This window comes from Gavialis gangeticus, unplaced genomic scaffold (genome assembly GCF_001723915.1).
Source record: "Gavialis gangeticus isolate Ggan-Ray unplaced genomic scaffold, GavGan_comp1, whole genome shotgun sequence".
Lineage (NCBI taxonomy): Eukaryota > Metazoa > Chordata > Crocodylia > Gavialidae > Gavialis > Gavialis gangeticus.
In genome coordinates, this window is record NW_017729000.1 from 8,477,164 (window position 1) to 8,501,788 (window position 24,625).

Sequence of the window (24,625 nt, forward strand, 5' to 3'; positions counted from 1 at the left end):
GTCTATAATCTGAGAGAAAAACATCCTCCTCTTATTCCATATTTTTCATTCTATTGTTGCAGAAGTAATTCTCCAGCCACACTCACACTTGGGGCTTGTGTTTCCAGCTGACACTCCCCTAAAAATATTTTCTTTTCACTTTGTAATCCCTAAATTAATCTCTTCAGGATTTTCCTCTGCAGTATATTTAATCAGTTTTGTTTTTGCTAATTCTAGCTTGCTAGCAGTGGAAATTGCCTATTACCAAAAGTAGCTTGCCTTGATCTGCTAACTGTCCAGCTGTCTTGGGTGTTTATTTTCAAGCTAGTTCTGTATATCCCAGAAACATAACTGTTTTTCTTTTTTATAGAAACGTACAAAAAGAAGATCGGGTTCCAATGCTTGATGAATACAGGGAGTACAAGAAAATCAAGGCCAAGCTTAGGCTTTTAGAAGTCCTTATCAGCAAGCAAGATTCTTCAAAATCAATATAGATTATGTTCCTTCAAAGCATTGAATTAACATGTTTCCTTCTGATACCATAATATTTATTGGGTGCTTGTGTTCATTTTGTCATGTACTGTTGAAAGAACCCAGTTTGTGCACTTTTGCTGTGGTGCCACTATAAAATGTTTGAAGGGTAAGTGGGTGCTTGTAGAGGGCAAATAAAAAGTTCTAAATGTAAGAGACTGCTCTATCCAACTTTAGCAAACACGGTTTCCATCAGCGTTTTATTACAGATGCAGCTTGTTCCAAGAAGACTTACAGAATTTTGTTCTTTAAGCATTCAAGAACTTTTGAGACTTTTTTGTTACTACCAATCTCTTTTGCATTATTGAAGAAGTTAAGATGTCTCTATCTTAATACTGCGACTTCTGTTGCCTTTTTTTATTACGGGAAAACTAAACACACGACTCTTCCTGGACACCAAAACTGAACAGAATTCCTTTCAAAGGACTGGTGTGGAACGACTCCTTTTGATTTCTGATGTCCTAAATTACACCTGCACTCAGTAATAATATGTATTAGGATCCATGGATTTTGCTACTTAGTGGTCACCTCTCCTTGACAAAGATGACAATGGACAAACCAGAAAGTGACCTTGCTTTAGTGTCTTTTTCGAATTTGGGGAAACAACAGTTATATCACACGCTGCCTACAGGACTTGTGTTACTGTTCCTTTTATCAGTTGTTATCAGTTAGTGGTGACATAGTGTTTTGTCAGAATTGGATACTGCATCTCCCCTTCAGAGGATTCGAGAAACCTAATAAACTTTTCAGTCTGTGGGAAATCAGATGGTGCTCAGACTTGTACAGCTCCAGCAGGTTAGGCCTGGCCGATGTCAGTTAATAATTGCTCTGTATCTGATACAAGTGCGTATATCAAGGGCTGAAGTCACTGTAGCCATTGTATACCTTGTGGTGGACGGGGTCGGCCTTGGAACGGGAATCGCAGCTGTGTCAGTTCTGTCACGCAGCTGGGGAACGAGTAGAAATGGTTTTACCTTTGTGATGGGGCGATTTTAGTTGAAGGGCCTTGCATGATTCAGCTTTGGAATTGAAACTAAAACAGTGTTTTGATCACATGCTGGTTTAGCTGGCTTGCGCTATACAATACAACAGCCACCAACAACTCTTTTTTTGATCTGGCAAAAATCTAAGTGTTAATTTTTAACTGGTGCTTTTTGGATTTTTCAGTGTATCAATTTGCTTGTGGCCATGTTTTGCATGCAAATGCTCTCACTGCATGTTTTTATGACTGGCTAATGTCAACACGGATATTATTCACTCCGCTTAACGGAAGACCAAAACTGAACTTTCTCATAAAGTGGCTGGCATGTAAACCTCAGACTTCCTGTTCTGTTATGTAAGCCTGTGGAATAGGTTAAAAGTAGGATTTTTAGTGCTCCAGATTTCATCTCTATGCTATAAAAGACTTTTTTTTTTTTTTTTTAACTCTGCTTATAAGCAAGTAATCGTTGGATTTTGGAGGAAAGCACTAAATCTATTGAGCACTGGCAGTTTGCTGCCTTATACAGCAGAAGGACTTTTAGTGGACCCTAGAGAATTGTGAGGTTAAGCTAATCTTGAGACCATTAATCAATTTTATTCAGCTCCATTGTGCAATGTACACTTCAGTTACTTTACTTTTTCTATCAGTCTTCAAACACGGGTGTATCCAAACATCGAAACTAATGTGTACTGTATAGTGTTGTACATGAATGTTTGTGTTTTATATACCACATGCAAAATGTCAATATGCACTATTTAAATGTTTTAAATAATATATTCCTCCTTTATAATGCTTAAATCTATATGATTCCAATATTTTTATAAGTGAGTGAGTGATCCGACTGGTTCCAATTCAGAATTAACAGCTGCTTTGTGTTTGTTATGCAGTGTTTGGCTGTTTATTCAGTGTCGTAGATAAGCATGGCGGCAGTTATGCTACAAGTGTGTTTTGTGCCATCCTTGTTGAGCAATAAATAAATGGTAGAACTAGGCATTTTGTGATATAACAGTTTTACTTTGGTACAAGTAAAAACGATATCTATATGGTTATATAGATATATAAATATATATAACTAAACCAGATAGAACTGCATTGCTATGTCTGGCATTCATTGTATAGACTTTTATAATAAAAGTACCTTAACCTTTACTGGCATACTCTGGTATAGGAGTTTCCTTTCGTGCTTTTTTTTTTTTTTAAAACAAAGTCCTGTTTAAAAAAAAAATAATAATAAGTTGGGGGGGGTTGATGTCTCATTTAGTACTTAACCCAGAGTAGTCTAACGTTTAGGATTAGGCTAAAAGGAAAAATGTTTTAAAAAAAAAAAAAAAAAGTCCTAAGAACATCACCTGCTTTTGAGATCAGAAATAATATTCACTTGCACTACAACTGACCTCTGTTTTCATGGCCAGCGAACGCAGCCACTTTTGGAAGCACAAGAATAGCTGTTTTGTTTTGTTTTTTTCCTCCTGAAAATCTGTTTTCAAACGGCATCTGTTGGTGTGTGGGTTCACTGCAGGTGATCTTTGCCTGGTCTTGTAAGGCGGCTGTTCTGTTGCATTTTGTTGTATGGGGATATTGATCTCCTCTGGATTTTGAGTACCACATTTGCTCCTCTTTCTGTAACCGTACAAATCCAGTTCTGCATCCTGAGGCTTAATAAAATAGATCCACTACTGCCCTGGTTTCCTACTTAAGCTTTTGAAATCAATGACGCCTAATAACTTAAACTTCCTAAGTGTACGTGGAAGCATTTTGAAAAAGCATTTATCTCTGTGGATAGGAAACCTTCCTCGACTAGAAATAAAATCTAGCACTTCATGTATGAGAAACCCAAACTGATGGGCTCAAGGAGAAACAGATTGTTCCTCAGCTGCTGGTAAACACCTTAAACTAGAATTGCGCTGTCGGACATGTACTCGAGACAGGCTTGACTTTGAGAGGACCCCATCTCGTGTACGCTGCTTTTCATGGGGCTCTGCGAGGCTTTAGGAGGATGGTGAATGAACTGAACCTCAGGACCTCTGCAGATACTTGTGGTTACTGCCTTTTTAAAAAAGGGCTTTGCCAAAACTGAGATGACAGCTGGTGACTTCTGAAGCTGCAACAATCTAAGTGATAGACAGTGTGAGGAAGAGCAGGCTGATGCTAGATATTAACACTGACTAACTTGATTCATGTGGAATAGTCCCTGGAGCCTCTGAATGCAAAGGGAAGCTGCCAAGTGGCACCCCCGTGCCCCTCCACAGCTATCTGGGTACCTGAGGGGAAGGAGATCCCTTCAGCAAAGATCTTCATTTTCTAGTTGGTTCAAAAGCGTTCGAGCCACAGGCCTGTCCTAAGTCGGCCTTTGTAGATGGAAGAGGGTTTCCCCTAGCAATGACCAAAACGCTCTCCGATTGTTTCCAGGAGGACCTGATGGGCAAAGCTGGGCGAAGGTCAAGGGGGCTTTAAGGGAGGCTGTGGGAAAGTGGCTGAGGTTGATGTGGAGGAGAGAGCTGGAAACAGGCTAACCCATGTGCAGGGGATTGGGGCTGGGGGAGCAGGTGTGAAGTGAAAGAAAAGGACTTGGTGAATGTGGGGCAGCAGCCTAGAAAAGCAAGCAGGAGGGGCAGCTGCTTATCCTGGCTCACTAGTTGCTTTGCGGTTGAATGTGAAACCCAAGGTTGTCATGTTTTCTAGCTCCAAAGTGAAGAAAACCCCACGGGCATGGACAATGTTGACTTGAGCAGCAGGAGCGTGCGTGGGGCTGGGGGAGAGGAGCTGCTCCTTTGGATTCCCACTCGGTTCTCGCAGAGCCCTGTCTCGGTCTCCGGCGTTACTTGCTCTGGTGATGGGAAGTCTGAGCAATAGTGAAAAAACAGCACTTGGAAAATGCTGAGAGGTGCTGCACATCCAGCTGCTCTGGAAGAAGATCTTTCCCAGTGCAAACAGCCCTGCAAAGTCAAGTCCCAACCTAAATAATGAAGCTGTCTTCATAGCTGGGGAAAGAGACTGATGGGCTGTGTGTTCCCATTGAGGCTAACACCTGGCCCAGTGCAAAACACGCATCTTATTTCCCCTTCTAGCTGTTTAAGGGGCCATGGGGACTTGTCACTTGAGGGTCATGTGACCAGCGGGGCCTGCTGGGAGAACGGGGCCAGGCTATAAAAAGAGCTTCCTGTTACTCAGACCAGTGGCAGGAGAGTTTGAGCTGGGAAGGGTTGAAGGCCTGCAAGAAAGAACAGCTGCAATGGAGCTGGGGGTGCTGAATAGCCCCAGATGATTGCAGCACTGACCCAAGAGGCGTGCATCGCCAGCTCCTGCTGCACAACCCAGAGCTGGGGGAAGTGGAGCCTGGCTGCGACCTGACACGAGAGAAGTGCTCTATTGTGGATTCCTTCCACAGAAGCATCCACGATTTAGCTGGGCCCATTTCTGCAGTGGGCGAGGCAGTTCTTTAGCAATGAGGTGCTGCTGTGGATGGTTGTTACCTGCTGCGTATCAACATCCTGACCACACCTCATGCCAGGTGAAAATCAGAAGTACTGGTCAATCCCATGAAATTAGTTCCAAATGGCAGAGGTAAGAGTGCATGAGCACAGCATAACAACGTGTTTGCACTGGAACAGCCAGTCTTGATGGGGAGGGCAATTGGCTTGTGGCTTTTGACAGTTGGAAGTGGTGATAAAGTCAGGCAAAGCAGGGAAAGGGAGGGGAAAATGCATCTTTCTGTTGCATCTGCATTGGGTCAAGCCTGCTTCTGGCACTCCTGAGGTTCTTCATGCAGTGGGAGTTGAGAGCTGCCAGCTGTGTATCTTGCTGAGGGTCCTGAGACAGCTGCACCCTGTCACAGCTCATTGATCCCAATGAAGTTCGTGCACAGGAATGACCAAGGTTGTATCGTTGCTGCTGATCATTTTGAGCTGCAGCATTGCAGTGATTTGGGGCAGTCGCTTTCCAGGTGCACCCAGCGTGTTGTGGGAGAAGCTTGAGTATTCAGTCCTCTGTGTTTCTGGCTCTAGAAGTAGAGAGCCGGAGGCTGCCAGATGGGCAGCAGGGACCGGGAGAGGGACTTGGTCACCAAGCAGTTACAGTTCTCAGAACCGCTGTATGAACCCTGGTTTGTGTAGCCTTCCTGCTGGCCTCACTTAATAGCCAGCAGTGTTGGGTCAGTGTGAAAAACCACCTGATTTTGAGCCCAGCTATATCCATCCTACAAGCTAATGGTGCTGAGACTGCTAACTTCAAGCAGGAAGTAGGTGGGAAGATGGAAAGGGCCTCTGACTTGGGAAAAAGGGTGTTTTCACTGTCTGGTATCTGTGTGCCATATCAAGGTATGAGGACTATGATGAAATCGGGGCTGACACCAGTATTGGAGAGGGGGTTTGCTTCAAAGATGTGCCGTGCAGAATGATGACACCACGTTTTTTGCGGTAGCATTGTGTGTTGGCTTTAAAACTCTTGGAACTAGTTTTCTGAGCAGCATGACAATACTTGGGCAATGGTCAGGAGATGAGAGGCTGCAAAATAATACAGCAGTTATTTTTTTAATGCTAGCTGGTAACAGGCTTTCCTCTTCCCAAATCTCCCTTTGAACAAAGGTAGGTGGTTGGATGCGTTGGCAGTCATCACAAGCAGTCTGTAGCCAGGAGGCTGTTCTGGACCTAATTTAAATATTTAAGTAGGAACTGTTATACTAGATTGTCCTGGTGGTCCTGTCCCATAACTGGTAATAGATGTACTTAATAAGCAGCCTCTTCTTGCCTAGACCGCCAAAGACAAGTGAAAAAGCTAGCACGGTATTGATTTAAAGCCATGTCTCTTTAATACAGAGCTGTGGTCCACCTCGCTTAGAGTGGCTCTTGGGAGATCTCCAATTAAAACATCCCTTCTTCCTCACCCCCCAACCCAGGAGCACGTGTATAGGTGCCCCAACACCTTACTGGTGTCCTTTTGCTGCTCCCAAAAAGGATCCCCCTGGAACTGAAATCGCTGTAATTGGTGCCACCACTGGGCCCTAGTCTGGGCGTGCAGCTACCATCATTCCAGCAGCCAGCACCACAGGCATGTTTCATCATTAAAGGCTGCAGACACCAGAGTCTGGATGTGGATTGTGTTGATGGGAACTGAAGTCAAGGAGATGAGGGATTATATGAGAACTTTGGAAATGGAGGTGTCCTGGCCTTAGTTTACAGGGGGAAAAAAAGCTTGGAAATGTGGCCCTACTAACCCCTGGAATCTCAGCAGAAAGGCAAAATAGTTTGACCAACATGGTAAGATCTTTGGGTCCAGTGAGCTGACTTGCGATCCCTGTAACGCGGCTCTCCAGACAACCTGTAGAGACCCAGAGAAGAGCTGAGGGTACGGAAGGGGCATGCAGCCGACATGGAATAGGAGAGCAGGAATTGTGTGGCTTGGTAAAAACTCTTCCACTGTCAGCTGGGGGAGAGTGACTGAGGAGGGAACATGCATTTCCTTATCTAGTATTAGCATTGTGTGGGGCACTGAAAAGTAGATATGACAAAGCACCAGGACTGTAACGGGGCCTGGATTAGATCTTCTCCACAGGGTTTTCACATCACCTAGGGCCAAAGCAGGTGTTGTGGTGTACAGAAAGCACGAGGGATGTGCTCTCTTCAGGAGGGACCCTCTCGTGAGGACACTGCAGCAGACCAGCCTGCAAATTGCAAGTGGCATTGAGTACCTGGCGCAATTCACCTTCAAACTGAACCCTATTAGCCCTTCACAATTCTCCCCTGCAGGTGTCCAAATGCCCTAGATGTAGATCCTGGATACAAATGCTGCACCTAGCCAGGATCCAGTGCACAGAATAAGGCTGCTGTTTAAGCAGGCAAAAACATCAGTTGTGTTGTTGTTCCAGGACCAAGGCTGGTTACCAGCCTCTCCCATCTGCCCCGCAGCTGGGCTCTTCCAGAGCCAGCTGTGAAGGAAAGCAAGTTCTTGGTCTGTGTAAGAAGCTCTGGGCAGCAAACTCCTCTTGGCTTCTTGCCTCATCTGTTTCTCTCCTAGATGCCCCCACGACCAGCTAGTGGTGAGCGAGCTGGATCTGTGTGGTGTTAAACAAAACTTTGCCCTCCCTGTTGGGTAGCTTGGGTAAGCTTTACAGGGAGGGCCACTTAGCAAAGACAGCATGGATCTAAAGAAAGCTAATGCTTGCAGCATCCTCTATGCCTCATTGCTGGTCCCTTCAGATTGGGCTTGCAGAGCACAGCAGGCAGGAACCGTGTGCTGCCCATGTTGAATGGGTGCATGAAGGCCTTTGGTTCTCAGGCCAGTTGTACCAGCCCTTCTCCTGAGCCTCGTACATTAAAAATAACCCCCCTCGATGCATGCCTGGATGAGCTGCTCTCTTTAAATTGCTATACGCTGCTTTAAAGTGAAAGACGCTGGCTTCCCCCAGCGGCTTGTTGCAGAACACAGCTTGGAACAGACACTTCTCTGGTCACTTTTAAGGTAAATTGGAGTTTTGCCAGGACATCCATAACCTGCTCTGGGCGCTGAAATAAGGCTCACTAAGAAACATCGCTAGATGGTTCGGTCTCTGTCACCAGGCAACAGTTGTCATGAGAAGGGAACCCAGAAACTGGTGCCAGGAAGGATGGATGGTGGAGCTGTGCTGGAGAAGTTTCTGCATCCATTAAGAGAGTCTGCATTCCTGTGTCATCTACAAGGGGCCAGAGGTACAATGCGGACCAGGCTAATCCTGCACAATGGGCCGCTAGGAATGAATTCAGTCTGCTGGATACAACAATAAGGCTTCACACAGGCTCAGCCTGCAGCCTGGGGAAAGATGACTTCCCTGGATCCACTGATTGACGTAACTCTGGTGTGTGTGTGTGCATGTGGTGGGGGAAGGGGAAGAGGAGGATGGATTTACTCAAAGCCCTGAGGTGCAGATTAAATAAAAAAAACAAAACAAAACAAAACCCAGTAATTGCTTCCCACTGAAAAGTCTGTGTTTTAAGATGCATGTTCCTGGCTTCTGTCCAGAAATGCAAGGCATATAGGATTGTGACTCTCCTCTTGTTGACTTGGAGTGTCAGTGGATGGGGAAATAGTCCCTTTGGTGCATCCACCTACCTTCATCTCTTGTTCCTTGCTAGTTCAGCTTCCTGTCTGAGTGTTTTGGCTCAGGCGTGGATTTCGTAATTTGACTCAGCTTTGCATTAACCTCATCCAGTTGCTTCTCCAGATCCATCACTTTTTTTGCAAGTCTGGAACACAATGACAGTGATAACAGCAAACCGCCCCAAAGCAGATGGGCGCTGTCTGGCCTGTACAGCCCTGACTTGTAAGGGTCACTATCGTTGTTATTCTCACTCAATTATTTCATAGCAGGAAGCATCTACCACGACATCCTGCTCCCTGACTGCCTGCTGTTCCGAAGAACTCAGGCCTGGGCAACTATTCAGAGATTGCTCTAGCAGCTTAAATTTGTATCCAGACTTACTGTTGAATAACTTCACTTTGCACATTTGCATACTCAAACGTCAGCACCTTCTTGCTGCTGCTATACACTAGCATTTATGGCTAATGGTCCCCTTCTTGAAAGTGCTGTGTTTTGCCCTCATCCATCATGTTTGCTACCATGCAGGTTTTCTGGGCCTCTCTGGCTTTCTGAGGGCAACAAGGGGTTTGTGACTGGCTGTCACCTTTCCACCTCTTGTCCTTGAGTAACTGGCATCAGGGTGGATTTGATTTAAATCAAATTGATTTAAATCACTGGTAAGGAAGCCTCAATTTAATCACGGTTTTCTGTTTTGATATCCTTTACTCATTTAACTTCTTGAAACTCTGCACTTAAAGAGAGGTAAGGGCTTGACTGTGTGTACACAAACTTGCAGAGACAAGAGGGCTGATGGGGGTGGGGTAATCATCAGGTCTGTCTCTCATCTCCATATACTGCTATTAACAAGGATGTTATCACTGGAGAGACATACACAGCTTGAGAACTGAAACTAAGCATCCCAGTGATGCTTAATTGGAGTCTGAGCACTGAGTCCCACTGGGTTAGAGTGGTTTTCTTTAATCTTTACTAATCTGTAGAGGAGCCTTGGGGAACCCCACGAGATTGGGCCCCTAATATAATCCATGTCCTGTTGTGACCTATTTATAAGACTTTTCTAAAATGGTTACATGAATATATTGTCTCAAATACTATATTTATTTAGAAATTATAATCCCTATTCCATGATGATATCTTTGAGCTTTAACATGTTTTAAATTAAAACTATATATAGGTTTGTCTGGTTTTTTTTTAAAAAAAAATCATAAAAATAAAAAACACAAATTTTAAATCTGTTTTGTGTGTGGGGTTTGTTTTTTGTTTTTTAAGCTGTTGATTTTTTTTTTTTTAATCTACTCTGACTGGAATGATTCAATGCAAAAGCCTTGGCAATTAAAATAATATAACCAGTATTGCATTAGCCACTTGCTCCTTGGTTAATTTGTAAGACCTTGCCTCAATCCCTGGAGCAGTTTTCTGGTGGTAACAGGTTGAGGTACCTCAGCTGAGTTCCCCCTGGTGATCAAGTATTACTATGGAAAGGGTACCCAGACAGGAAGCTAGCTAGGCTGTCGGTGCAGTAGACCCACAAGGACAGATAGGGCAGCTCTTTGGTCCAGCCATGACAAACACTTACTGCTGAAAATCCTGAGGGGAGATGTAGCTCTGAGATGGGGTGGGCATCTTGTCCTCAGAAGAGCGATACTTATGGTCAAGCTTTTTCTTCCACTTCCGTAGCTGTGGTGAGCTCAGATAATCCTGCTCAACACAAGGCACAAAGGGCACAATTTCCAGAGGAAAAGACTGGGAAGATGTAGTTGTGAGAGAACTGTCCCTGACTTTTTTGACCACCTACCTCCTATTTTAAAGAGCATCTAGCCTCCGTTTCCTTCAAAAGTGTGTTGTGTGCAGGCGGGGGGGCTGAATATAAATGTTCCTGTTCCAAGATGGAAGAAGCCCAAAAAGAACTCCACCTGGGGAAGGAGGTGGTGATTTCCCTTCAAACTCGTACAGTCCTCCCTACTTTGCAATAGCAAACACAATTCTTGTGGGGTCCTAGTATCTCGAGAAAGAGGCGATGGGTTTATAATGGAGCTGTGGTGTGCCATTGCCTTAGTTAGAGAATCCCCAAGTTTGCTAGGGACACTTTCCTTCCTTTGGTAAGTAAGACCAAACCTGGAGAACCTCCTCCTCCTCCCTGTTTCTAGGATGCCAATGGGGACTGGCATATACTTAGTCTAGTACTTGTACAGCATGTGCTTTTCAGTTTACATGCATTTGTTCAGCAGCTGGGTAAGCAATCTGCTTGTGAGCTGCCAGGGAGTCTACATGGCCTTGCATTTTTGGGGGAGGTATGGTCAGTTCAGACCTGCTGCAGGTTTGCTTTTCTAGTGTTTTGGCCTTACCTGAACAGTGCTAAGCTGAGGGTGAGTTTTCATTAAGAGGCAGAGTGTTTAAATCCAGCTCAAATGGTACCCCCAGGTGTACAAAGTCAGTGTGGTGCATCGAGAGGGTCCAGAGGAGGGCCACTCGCATGATCAAGGGCAGCAGGGCAGGCCCTACGAGGAGAGGCTATGGGACCTGAACCTGTTCAGCCTACACAAAAGGCTGAGAGGGGATCTGGTGGCCACCTACAAACTGGCCAAGGGAGACCTGCAGCCAATGGGAGAGTCCCTGTTCCCCCGAGCACTACCGGGAGTTGCAAGGAATAACAGCCATAAGCTGACTGAGAGTAGGTTCAGGCTAGACATCAGAAGGCACTACTTCAGTCAGGGTGGCTAGAAGCTGGAACTAACTTCCTGGGGAAGTAGTGCTGGCCGCCACCCTGGGGATCTTCCAAAGGAGGCCAGACAATCACCTAGCCTGGGTCGTTTGACCCCAGTATTCTTTTTCCTGCCCATGGCTGGGGGTCGGACTTGATGACCTACTTAGGTCCCTTCCGACCCTATCAACTATGAAACTATCACCCAGTAGTCTGTGCAGCTTTGTGTTGGCCTGCAACCAGGTAAGGGGCAGAAGAGAACAAAGACTACCTTTTCTTCCATGCTGCTTCTTCTGGAAGGCTTGGGACTATCGGGTATCTTGGAGACAGAAGAATGGACCCTGTTCTCATTCATGCAAAATAAAGGAAGGCAAGAATCCCATGAGAATAGGTCTTTGGGGCTCTCTGCAGAGAAACAGCTCTAACTAGCACTGATGGACTGGCAAGGCAGCCCCACTAATCTGGACTGAAGGGTCTGACTTCTTCAAATAGGAACAATGGTTAAGAGACCCTGAAGGACTTTCACAAGTCTTCCCTGTACCAACATGGCCTAGGAAGGCTGCTGTTTTGAACTTGGGTATCCAAAGTCCATAAGACCTTTTTAGATCCATCCCTTAATTCTTAAATGGAAGCTATTGTATTTACTCCAGTATTTTTTATAGTCTCCTCAATTAATTCATGAGATCTAATGTAGTGGTTTTTAACCTTTTTTATTTGTGGGCTCCTAAAAAAAAAAAATTTGAATGGAGGTGCGGACCCTTTTTAATTTATAAGTGTAGGTATTCACATACTTCTGATTGATCATAGTTATCTTTTGTGAACCCCTTAGACACAGTCCATGGACCACAGGTTGAAAACCACTGATCTAATGTTTAATCAGTCTTCCCAAACCAAAGCCCTTCTCTGCATCTTGGGCAGTGTTTTGAAAACTAGACAAATGGCTTAAAATTATTACTGCAAGCTAAGGGGGAGAAGGGAAAAATGCCACAGCTGGGTTCCTACCTTTTTGTGCTCTTTAAACCTCCATCTACTTGATACAGATCATCCATCTCTGACTTCAGCTTCAGTTTGACCAGGGCCTTATTGCAGCTCTGCACACAGGCGCATACACTCATAAATCAAAATGCACCAAGGTAAAGGAGTTAAATATCTAATCACGTTTTGCAGAGATGCTTTCACACAAGCAATGGCATGAAGACCTTGAAATGCTCGACTGTAAGGGACATGTCAGTAGGCTGCACAGGCGATTTAGAAATAAATCCTGTGGGTGTTAATGGAAATGAATTCCCAGTTCCCTTCACTCAGCTCGAAGAATTTACTATTTTAAACGTAAATGCCTTGTGGGATTCTCTCGGATGCGACATGAGTTGAATCAATTAGGCTTTTGTTTCTTTTGCTGGGTTCGTTTTAGTCTGTAGACAGCTCCTAATCGGCAAGCTAGATGCCTATGCAATGCTAATGCAAAAGGTGCTGGGATGTGAACAGCCAAATCTAAAACGAAGGTGTCATGTACTTTTATGGCCAAGGCCCACCAAAACTGAAAATTAAGTCCCTTCTGGGATCAGTTCTCGTCTTAAACTAGTGGCTCAAAACAAAACACCCGAAGGAAATCTGACAGGTTTCCAAAAACGCTGTAGTTGGCTTGCTGGGTTTTTCATTGTAGCCATGGTGGCTGCTGCAGCCAGAGCTGAGTCTGGAGCCCAGCTCCTCATTTCCACCCCCTTCCCTTCTGGGCAGCATGGCTGGGGCAGAGCCCACATGGGGGGTAGAGGATGTGGGCTGCCTGCTGCAGGCTCAAGGCTCCCTGCCATGCTGCCTTATCCCCAGGGCCTCCACAGGCCCAGAAGCCAGTCTGGGAGGAAGAGGAGGCTCTGTGCTGCTGCCAGAAGCCCCACACCAGCCACACTACTATGGTAAGGCACCCCCTGCCCACCTGGCAGCAATGGCAGGGATCACCTTGGCATGGCAGCGCAGTCAGTGTGGGGCTCTGAGCCTCCCCACACTGCTGTGCCATGGAGGTCCTGGGGGAAGAGCAGCAAGGTGGGGAGCCCTAAGCCTTGCAATGGGCAGCCCACATCTGCCTTTGCCTCATGCACAAATCTGAGGGGCATGCCCCCCCCGCATGCCTCCCTCCCCAGGAGTGTGAAACCCCATCTTTTATCTTTGTTACCCCAAATGGGGTCGTGACCCCAAGACGGGGAACTGCTGTGGTATGCCTTGTATCTGCCACCCAAATGCTGAAGAACTATAACAAGAGACTTCCTAGAGAGGGTGGCTTTCCTAGGCTAATACTAATGTTCTCATAGTCCCTTTGGCAGTGATTAAGTGTACATAAGGAGGAAAGCATCTGTCATGTTGGCTAAAAATACAGAAACTAATGCAAATTATTCTGAAATGGTGACTTTTGGAGCAAGCATTTCAGTGGGACCAGGGAATATTCATCTTGAGTGTGATCATTAAAACTCTAGTGTCCTTGGGGCACACACTTGCCTGCCTAATGAGGTCGCTGACATCAAATTCTTGACTCGGTATCACTGAGAAGTCAGCCTTCACTTCAGTGTAGGTGTCATTAATAATAGCCAGAAACATGTTCTGTAGAGGGAAGAAGCGCACAGAGAGTTTCTCGATGGAAATGCCATTTCTGTTACTCGGGGCCTGTTTGATTCTATGCACGGATGTGGCAGAAAAATATCAATTTGTGGGGTAAGGGGAAGGGAGCAAACCTTTGCTTTAAGCAGCACCTCTAACACTTGATCCAAGTAGATGGGTCAGATCTGCAAACTCGGTTTGGAGCCCCCTTTCTCCAGGAGGCAGCTGGTTGTGTACTGCAAAAATCCTATGAGCATAAAGCTTTTCCACATGCGTGAAACTGCTCTGGTTACAGTGGCTCTGTTTATGGACATAAGGAAGATAGGACTGTATGCTTTTAACTAATTAGTGAAAATTGAGGCCTTGTTGAGACCCTGGGTGGAATCAATTTGGTAAATGACTTAAGCTGCTCTTAATAGAGGACAGAAGAGCTGCGCTGACTAAAGCCCATGCCTAACTGCATCCTAGCTTTAAGAAAATCTGAAGTTGTTTGCTTTAGGGCCTGGGGGAGGAAGTTCTGGGGAAGATGGACACTGCCTATTTCCTGCCTACAGTGTTGGTAGAAGGTGCTTTCTTCCCTGTGGAATACCTGAAGCCTCCCTCGGAGGTACTAACCCTAGCAGGTGAGGCCTGCCAGTGGTCACAAACTGCCTCCAGTGCTTGCTCCTAACTTGGACAGTTTAGGAAATCTGAAATGGGCAGTCTTTAATGATCCCCAGTCAAGGGTTTCAAATACAATCAGAGTGGGTGGGAAGCAAAAACCCTGGAGCTGCCCCTGTATACAGGTCAAACCAGCCTGTTAAAACACCTTGAGAGTCTCTCTTGGTTCTTCATAAGGGAACACAGGGAGAACAAAGAATGCACCCTCTCTTCTTCCTCCTCCAGGTCTCTCCTCTCCTTCCTGACTTGCTTACAGTTGTTTCTCTGCTTAGCATGGCAGGGCTGGGCACTGAAGCCACCCTCAAATGTAGCTGCTGAATTTTGGGAAGCTTAGAGGTACAGTTATACCCATCTGCATGCTGAGACCCCTTCCCTTCCTTGCTGGGCCAGATTCTGCTGACTTTCATGCTCATGTGAACCACATGCTAAACCCAAGGTGCAGCAAGGTAACAAAGGAAAGGATGCTGGAAGTGGGACACCCTCAATGGGGCCTTCTTAGTCTCTCTATGTCTTCACTATTGTGATGGGTTGTTGATGGAGAGTGGTTGGCTTGCCAAAGTACACCTGCATGCAGTTAACTTGAGTAACTGGCCCCTGGGAAAGCCTTGCCTAAGGACAAGAATCCATACTACAAAGCCTAACATGAGGTACTGGGTCAGAGCTGGTGCTGCATTCCTTCATGTGTCACTAGGACTTCTGGGGACACCTCCCCTGGTATTTTGTGCTGCCACAAGCTGATCTGCCTAGTGATTCTTTTCCTTGTGACCTGTCTGTCCTTCTGTGTGCATGGTGAGGGAGAGGAATTGTGGGAACGCATCAGTGGACTGTTGGTAGTGGGTCTCTGCTTTGTTATAAAATGAGAGGGCTGGGGATGGTAATCTACCTGGGTGTAACTCCCCCTCCTGGCTTAGGCTCAAAGCACAGGTTAACTTGGGAGAGATGCTATACATGTGTATTTGGGAGGGGAGTTGGGGACAACCTGAGTAAGAGCCCAATGTAATCCTAAAGCAGAGGCATGCCCCCAAGATGCTTGTGCAGACCCTAGCCATGACAACCCTTTTGAGTGACTTGGCTGGCTGTGGTGTGCCCAGACTTCCCCGTGTGCAAGAAAATGCATTTGAGCACAAAGGGCTTGATATCATTCAATGCCACTTACCAGCAACACAAAGAACACGAAGAACACAAATGTGATGAAGTAAATGGGTCCAAGGATTCGGTTGGCTTCCTCTATGACTGCGAAGTTAAAATCTCCCAGCACAATGCGGAACTGTGTAAAACTTGGAGGTAGAAACAGGAATGTGGTGACTGTGAGCCCTCGTTTCTAAGCAAACTTCTTTATAAGTGTTATTTCTAGGCACCTGTCTCAATTAATTATAAAAGAGGTATTTAGTCACAGCAATTAATGGAATTATACCAGCATAAAACTGCCATGGTAAATCAGACCTTTAAAGAATGTGCATGCCTTTGAAAAGATAAAGGACTTGTTTTTAGACCAGACGATAATGTAAGTGCTGATAAGCTACTTCACAACTCCTAGAAGACGTGAAACTTTCCCACATATAAAATAAGTCTTGAGTGCAGAGAGGATAACTGTTTAGTGCAGTGTTGTGGTATTATCCTAGTAAGCTCAAATTCCCTGTTTTTGACCCAACTTTGTATAAAAATTTGTATAGTACTGCAAGAACGTTCCACCTTAAAAATATTTATCAGTGTATCTTAGGTCTACATATTTTTCTTTGCATGTAGAAGCCTATCTGCAATGATATTCTACACTGAAAAAATTTGTTGAGGCTGGCCAGCTAGCCCTGAGCATATACATGTACTTGCTATAAAATCTATAACCAAGAGAGCCAGTACAGTGGAGAGCTAGTTACCAGGATCCTGCCTGCTGTAGTGACTACTTAGGAGGTTCTTGGTGATAAATGCCCATTGGGTTTAATGAACCTTGGCCTAGGACTTGGTGACTGACCTTATGTGTGTGTATGGAGTCCCCAGTGAGGCAGCAGGTCTGTGCATGCATGCCAACATGCATCATTCCTGCTCTCAGTGAGGGCGGGGGTAGGATGGACTTCAGATCATACTTCAGTGGGAATTTAACATTGATTTGGCTAGTGTGTTAGTCCTTCTGTGGAGCCCAGAGGCATCCCATTCAACCCCAGGTTTGGCCTGATGCTGCAGCAGCAAGATCAGAGGTTGCTTTGTAGGAGAAAGCAGATGCAGCTGTGCATGGGATTATGGGGCTCTGAATTTTGCAGCACCCGTGTTGCCTGAAGAAAGCTATAATTACTGTGGTAGCATAAGAAATAAGGGCCTGTGCTTTTTAAATTCTGTGTAGGTGGCACTGCTTGGCTCTACAGTAAACAGGGTGTGTGCATTGTCAAGTTTTGAGCAGCATACATGCAGTTCTGAAATGTGGAAAACTCATCAACTTGAGACCCAAAGATCAAGTAGCCCAACTGTGCATAGGCAAAGAATATGATGAAAAACATGATAGCAAAGCCGATGATGTCTTTGGCACAGCGGGACAATGTGGAGGACAGCTGGGTCATGGTCTTGTTGAAGCTTATGAACTTGAATATCTGGAAGAGAACAAAATAAGTTACTGTGGGAGGAGACCAAAATATACTGCATGTTCTTACTGGAGTATATGGAAGGTCATCTGTTAGCAGGAATTTGCAGATTAAATGTTTGAAATGAGTTTTGTCATAGCAGCAGCAGGAATCTTCCTCTGGTGCTAGAGGAAATGTGTTTGGTGGGGAGAGAGGGGTGATCTAGGGGCAAGAGGCCCAGTATGTTTGTTCAATACATCTTTTCCCCCTTATCTTTAAATGAGCCAAGGAAGTACAAGGACTGGGAATTTGCCCGGCCTGTGTTCATGGGGGTGGTATCTGAAATAGCCAGATGGTCTTATCTTTCTGGAACGAGCAAAACTATCCTTTTTAGCCCAGCTATCCTGTTCCCTCTTGAAAGTGTAAGATTGACAGTGTGATTTAGGGGTCCTGGGACTGCCAAGCACAACACAGGAAACTGGGAGCCAGTACCTTTATCCATGCAAAGAAGACGTTGATAGCAATCATGTTATTGTAGTGGGTTTGCCAGTAGGCAAGGAAATAGAAGTCTGGGTACACGTATGCATCAGACAGAAGATCGTCCATCAGGAGAGACACCTCTACTGTACGGTATATGTTGAAGGCAATGGCAAAAATAGAGAGCTAAATAAAAGCAAAGACTAATCAGACCACAGTCCAGATGTCCTCAGATCTGTTGTCATGCCCATTGGCAGAAACATTATCATAAAACTCTGCAGTTTGACAAGGATAATCCAGAACAATGAAGGGAAAAATTAAGTGAGAACAAGAATGGTACAAGCACAGAAGGAGAGTTGAGAAGCTGACAGGTTCAGGGAAATGGCACATGGACAGGGAAATGGATAGCTCCATTGTATCATCTGCTGCTCTTGACTCCATAAAAACCCAACTCCAGATACCCAAGCCTCAATCCATGTTGGCTGACAGGGCTACAGTCTACAAATCCACGATAGCAAGTGGGGGGCACTAAGTTAGTGTTCCTCCTCAGTCTCCTGTAACAAGCTATCTCCTCAATGTAGGGTTTGAATGATAGGTTGCTGTGGAGGACGTATCAGAATGATTCTTACTTGGAGCTCTGGTCTGGAGTCAGGCCGCAAATGCTAGTGAGCATTGCATGAGCTAACTTCTTTGTCTGTCCTGTGATCTGTTGGGTGTATAACACCCTGTATGCACTCCTTGTGGAGTTTTTTCTCTCTGTGTCCTGGGGAAACTGGCACGAGGGGCCAGTGTGACCCCATGCAGTGATTCACTCTTTGATTTCAAAACAAACAAATGTATGCTTGTAGGTTAAGGGCATCCAGATTTACCCTCTGTGATAACAACACACCAGAATTCATTTTCAAAGTCTGCTAATGGGAAGACTCTCATTTACTTCAGTGGGCTCTAGTTTAGAATGGACCCCATGTATTTGTATAATGGGTTGACTAGAAATAACGGCCACAAGCTGGCAGAGGGTAGATTCAGACTAGACATCAGGAGGTGCTACTTCACTGTCAGGGCGGCTAGGATCTGGAACCAACTTCCAAGCGAAGTGGTGCTGGCTCCTACCCTGGGGGTCTTTAAGAGGAGGCTGGATGTACATCTTGCTGGGGTCGTTTGACCCCAGTACTCTTTCCTGCCATGGCAGGGGGTCAGACTTGATCTGCTCAGGTCCCTTCTGACCCTACCAACTATGAAACTATCATCAGTTTGTTATGATGTTGGATTTATTTTCAATTATTTTTATAATGGTGGCCCTGAGAAGTCGGGTTGTGCCAGACACTATACAAACATATAGTGACTGTTCTACCACCTGAAGTGCTGGCCACTGGATCAAACAAGACTATGACAATCCCAAGGCAACTGCCAGCAATGCACCTCAAATTACAATGGCCCTCTGTGCTGATCTGACAGCTTCTGGAGAAGATCCTAATCATGCAGGAAAACACCACCACCAGGCAGTACTCACCGCCACCAGCAGCAGGTCCAGCCAGTTCCAGGCGCTTTTAAAATATTCCACTCCTATTCTTCTCATTTGCACAAGTTCTTGGATGATGAAACCAAAAATGAAGAGGCAGAAGACAGCTTCACAGGAGGCAAGAAAGTAATCGGTAGATGAGACATATCTGAGGAGCTTTACAGAGTAGAACTGAGAGGATGAAACGGCACCGCCAGTGGCAGGGAACTCCACTACCAATCTGTGGAAGGATTTGTAGGGGAACACATTTGTGGCTGGCTTTTGCTGGAATCCTTGCCCTTTTCCTTTTTTCAAAACGTACTAATATTTCACTGAACCAAAATGTTCATGTGAAAATGGAAACCTTAATGACTCCTGTAACGGTTAATTTTCCCTTGGCCAAGAAGAAACTGATGGGAAAGGACAGCCATGGACAGAATAAGGAAACTATATAATAACCCAAATGGGTGTTTTCAAATTTAAAATATTTTGCATTAGTCTTTAAAAAAAACAGTGTGAGCAGATCAGACAGTCTGCCAAGTTCTGAGTTCAGGGTTCTGTGTTTCTCCTTGAGTAGCCAATAAGACTAATGTCTTGGGCTCTGACTGCAGAAAAGGTAATATAGTTCATTTCTGCCTAGTAAGAGTAGCTAGTTGTACAGCCAGACATATCCCACTTTGTAAGGGGGGGAAGTATTTGTACCTGCTCCCTGAAGGTGTCATTGTAGTTTAAAGAACCAGCCATCTGGCCAGCTATCATATGAGAACTATGTGCAGGATGTGAAAAGCCCTTTTCTGCATCTTTAAAGGAGCACAGTGCCCCAGAAAATGTGCTTTCCAGTGGAGTCTATGTAAGTGCTCACCTGGCTACACAGAAGAGGTTTATGTTGGCATTGTACACTGAGAAGTCAATGAACACGACCCTGGTCCCTCTGGTGAGCCAGTTGTTCTCCTTGAGAAACGCCAGCTTCTCTATGCTCTCCTCCTTTGACTTTGGTAAAGTGAACAGAAATCCACCAGCACTGTACATGCCCATGGACCCCCAGTGCCATGGTGCTAAGGAGGAGGCAACTGAGTACACCCATCTGGAGACAGGGAAACAGAGCAGTTTTGCTCATGAGACACTGGGCTAAAAGATGCACAATGTTCCTTTCTCGTTCCTGTGCCCCACGAAATCACTACTGCATTTTGGACTGTAATCCATAGCCTTAAATTATCCTTTTCTCACTAGGAAGAGTGCAATGCATATGCAGCCTTAGAAAGGTTGCACACAAGTCATCTGGACAGTCAATGTACTCTGCAAAGACCACTATTACTTATGAGCCTGGATCTTGCACACACACTATAGATGAATTATAAGTTTAACCCTCTTTTATAGCTACATGGGACAGCCCCTTGTTTTACATGTAGTTTATTACTGTTGCAGTAATCTAGTTTATATGCTCTTTATCGATATCATGGTGTGATAATGTTAGGTTTGTGGTAACAACTGGAGCTCTGAGAAGTCTGTGTTATCTGTCTGAATGACACTTTTAATATGAGACTTCTTCAGAGATACTTGGTTCAAATTCAGGCCTTGTATATCTGTATTTCTCCAGTGATGTCAGTGAAGAAGTTAATTTATACTAGTAATGAATTTGGTCCATAATTCTTATTTTTGGCTGGGGAGGAGGGGCAGGGAGAAAGGGTTCTTTCGTGCCATTCATGTGCCAAACCAAATCAGTGGGGTTACATCAAGGTAGCTGAGAGAAGAATTTGGCCTGCATGTGTATAAGTGAATATTCTTATCCACTCCAAAAGAAGTTCTAGATCCTCAACTATTGAGGTCTTCTGTGTCATAAAATAACTGAAAAATGCTTAAGCAACCTAGGAGAACTTTTACAATCTCTGCTCTCTCCTATGCCTGATGAAGTGTGTGTGTGCATGAAAGCTTGCAGATAAATACAATAATTTGTTTGCAAATATCTAGTTGGTCTAATAAAAGATATCACCTCTACCATGAGGTATGATTCCTTTTGCCTCTAGACCAATACAGCTACAACCTGGATACTTAACGTAACTTCTGTTTTTTTTGTTGTTTTTTTTTTTAATCAGTGGGATCTTGGCCCCCTACTTCCCCAATGTATTGAAAGTCGTGGCAGCTTGAAAATTCCTCTTTAATCATCTTTATAAATCTATATTCATACTAAACAGGCAGAGAGACCACAGTGAAATATTGCAATACTTACTCAGGCTTGTTCCTTGGACCAAAATCAGATTTGTCTTCAGCAGCAAAGCGGTATTTGTAATAACACTCTTTTAAAAAAGTAGTGAAAAGGGGATGGATGGAGCATGTATTGTTCCGGACTTTTAACTGGCGGACCCGGGCTACTCCTAAAAGCAAGTTCTCATAGTAAATGTGGCTGCCGTTCTTAGGGTCGGGTATTGTCTTGTTGTTGTACCATGTGTCCCAATACAGACCATCCAGGAGGGGACCTTCTGCAAACTACACACACAGTGAGATTAGACATTTAAAGGAAGTTGAAACGATCACTTCTAGCGTTAGCCTTTTCAGATTCACATCTGCTCTCTAGTACTCCAAGAAGGTTTTAAAAACTAGAAGTTCCAGCTTATGGTGAAAGGAAAGCCCCATTACCTAGAAATTACGTTTGCATCTTTGTGAGTTCAGTGTTTATCCCCTCCATACTTCAACTCCTCATGCCATTTGGGGTTTCACTGAACCTGTTATTTAGCATTATTGAATTTAGGCAACATAGTGGCCATAGTGATCACTTGGCTATTCGGGATGGAATCTTACAGGTCTGCTATGTACTTTTGTTTTTTTTTTCCTGCTTATAAAACTTTAGCCATACACTTTGGACTAAAAATGATTCCTTGTTTTGAAGGTGGGAAACAATTACCTCGCCCTCCATCCCTTTAAGTGCAATGTAACTGCAGGTGAAAGAATGAAGCAGATTTGGGGGGAGCATATCAGAGCCAATAATTATACAGTTAACGTGGCTCAGCAGTTGAACTTGCTCTGTCTGGGCCATGCGAAGATTTTTGTATCAGTGCTCACCCGCTCACTGGAATAGCTCGCTGTTTTGCAGATCTGACTGTAATGAACAAGAGGGAGGCTGGGGCACCCAAACCTCTCTCTAAGCCAGGTCCCACTGCTTTTAAATCTCCCCTAGGAGAAGAAGTTGTAGCACTGAGAACCTTGTCTTCTAGGCTTGCCTACACACAATGGCAAGCCTGGCTGAGGCCCCCATCTAGCGGTCAGAATATGCACGAGCATCCTGCATCCAGCTTTGCTGCAAAGAGGTTCAGAGGTGAACTACAGTGGAAGTGAAAAGGCAGCAGCAGGAATCACGTCAGCTCTATCCCAGGGAAGCTGCTTTTTGGCAAGTGAAAAATCAAGAAAAGTGGGCACTTTTCTCCTCTTATTATCCCAATCCTGGACAAGGAGCACTAAAGAGCATTGATGCAATTGTTTCATGTACACTAAGATGAAAACATCCACTACTCGCTCTGGTCAGCCTAAACTTGTACTTGGATCTTTTGCAAATGTAAAGATGATATTCAGTTGCCTCTGTCTGAGGTGCTGTCCTGGGAACTACACCAAGATGCCTCCATACTCTGCAGGTAAAATATTCCACATTGCTAATATTTGCAGAGCTACACAATCGCACCAGAGGCTTTGCCTGACTGGTGTATTCCCAACACAACTGTTACAGTTGCAACCTTACCTTCCAGAAATCTGTTATGCTGCCTATGCTGTCAAAATTAGCCTCATCTGTCTCGGACACAGGAGTCTCCAGAAAGAGATCGGACATGACTTTGTTCAAGTAATACATGTCAGTGTTCACCATTCCGAACGTCACTAAAAGGAAGGAAAGACAGGAGGGCTTGACTGTAAATCGGAGAGGTGAAGGTAGTAGCAGCTTCTAGCATGTTGCTTTTCTTCATTATTCCAGAAAAGTCGTTCTGGCCAATTTTGTAGGTGGCTGGGAGGTTTATTTATCAGAGCTTCAGCCTTACTGATTTGAAAGAGGGGCAGCCCACTCTGGGAGACTTGACTTAACTTCTCCTGGGTTACTGGAAAACATTTTACCTAGTTCTTTTGTGGACTTACATATACACAGATCAGCAAGGAAGATGATGTAGATAAGTAGCTCCTGAAGGGTTGTTTTCAGTTCCAGCTCTTTGCTGTAGGTCAGCCGTGGTTTCACAAAACCTAATAATGTGAAATGATAAAAGCAAAGCGTAAAAGAAACTGTAGGGAAAGAGCCAGATGCAAGGGGTACTTACTCATTCTGGGGGAACCATAACTGGGTTCCCAATCTGCAGGGGAAAAAAACCTGAGGATACTTCATTATACACTGGTCAAAGATTAGTTAATAAAGGGTAGAACTTAGTGCCACAGGAGGTTGCAGAGGCTGATAGTTTAACCAGATCCAGAATGGGTTTGGACAAATTCTTGGGGGTAAGGGGCATTGGTAGCTATTGAGCATGGGAGTTAGGGGTATGTCCTCTGAACCAGAGCTTCCTAGACCCTAAATGCTGGAGGCTGCAAGTGAGAGAGGAATAGGAGGGAAAACCCCGGTCATGCTCTGTTCCCTTTTCCATTCAGGTCTGCCGTAATTGCGTCTCCCGAAGCGGGAAGTGTGATTGGGCTCCCACGTCAGATCGCATTGTGCCTTTAACATCTGTCAGGGGATTAAGTTCTTGTAAACTGCCCTGAGCCTTTTGGGGGAGGGTGGGATACAATATAAGAAGTAAACCTGTACCTGTTGTAAGGAAGTAACTAGAGACTCTCACTTGTTTTGAACCAACTTCAGTAAATCCCACCCTCCCTTTGAGATGTGTGTGCATGTTTCCCGAGTTGCTTCCTTGTCTGCAAAAGGGAAGCTTGCTGTGCCTGCAACTTGCTTGTGTCTATCCCACCTGTCTGCAAAAGGGAAGCTTGCTGTGCCACCTGAAAGCTTGCCTGTTGCAGATGGGCAGGATAGACACAGGCCAGCTTGCAGGTGTTGCAGTAAGCTTCACTTTTTTGCAGACAGGTGCGATGGACAAAGTGAGGGTTACTGTGACACTTGCAAGCTCGCCTGTGTCCATCCCCACATACAATAAAAGGTAACTGCTGCTGTGAGACCTGGATTGACTCACAGTCCAAACTTGCCTGTCAGTTAAATCCCAAACCAATTCAACACCAGACTGCAAGCTCGCTGGTGTCTATCCCACGGGTCTGCAAAAGTGGAGCATGCTGTGACCCCTGCAAGCTTGCCTGTGTCTGTCCCACCTGTCCATGCCAGCTTTCCTGTGTAGGTGGGTGGGACAGAGTCCGGTCCGTCACAGGCCTCACAATAGCCTTCACTTTTCTGCCCAAACCTTGGCGTGGAAAGGCGACGGCCACGCGATGCCAGATGTCGGTTCGTGGCATCATCCTCATCCCTGACCTGCGGGGAGCACGGCTGCCCCGAGGAAGGGCCCGCTCCTTTATTGATTGATTTGTTTACCCGGCGGGAGAGGCGCTTTGGCCCGCTCCTGCGGGCTCGGCGCGGGCGTGGGCGCCACGAAGCTGGGGGCGTCCCTGGGCCCGCGGCCCGGCT

General features: G+C 45.3%; 2 protein-coding genes across 7 annotated transcripts in view; one reads left to right on the forward strand and one right to left on the reverse strand.

The window, feature by feature from the left end:
• FAM13B (family with sequence similarity 13 member B) overlaps window positions 1–2,641 on the forward strand; it is a 91,287-nt gene extending 88,646 nt beyond the window's left edge. For all 6 annotated transcript variants that reach the window (XM_019506215.1, XM_019506213.1, XM_019506218.1 and 3 more), the window contains one exon: window positions 350–2,641. In XM_019506215.1, the coding sequence (XP_019361760.1) occupies window positions 350–473 (124 nt within the window). In that variant the 3' untranslated portion in view covers window positions 474–2,641. The remainder of the gene's footprint in view (window positions 1–349) is intronic.
• PKD2L2 (polycystin 2 like 2, transient receptor potential cation channel) overlaps window positions 1,916–24,625 on the reverse strand; it is a 24,595-nt gene continuing 1,885 nt past the window's right edge. The window contains exons 2-16 of the mRNA XM_019505971.1: window positions 24,533–24,623; window positions 23,149–23,250; window positions 22,763–22,896; window positions 21,263–21,519; window positions 19,898–20,119; window positions 19,048–19,276; window positions 17,553–17,723; window positions 16,909–17,090; window positions 15,668–15,788; window positions 13,753–13,854; window positions 12,265–12,353; window positions 11,534–11,603; window positions 10,138–10,259; window positions 8,576–8,709; window positions 1,916–3,593 (exon numbers count right to left, since the gene is read on the reverse strand). Coding sequence (XP_019361516.1) covers window positions 8,595–8,709; window positions 10,138–10,259; window positions 11,534–11,603; window positions 12,265–12,353; window positions 13,753–13,854; window positions 15,668–15,788; window positions 16,909–17,090; window positions 17,553–17,723; window positions 19,048–19,276; window positions 19,898–20,119; window positions 21,263–21,519; window positions 22,763–22,896; window positions 23,149–23,250; window positions 24,533–24,623 — 2,007 coding nt within the window. The 3' untranslated portion in view covers window positions 1,916–3,593; window positions 8,576–8,594. The remainder of the gene's footprint in view (window positions 3,594–8,575; window positions 8,710–10,137; window positions 10,260–11,533; window positions 11,604–12,264; window positions 12,354–13,752; window positions 13,855–15,667; window positions 15,789–16,908; window positions 17,091–17,552; window positions 17,724–19,047; window positions 19,277–19,897; window positions 20,120–21,262; window positions 21,520–22,762; window positions 22,897–23,148; window positions 23,251–24,532; window positions 24,624–24,625) is intronic.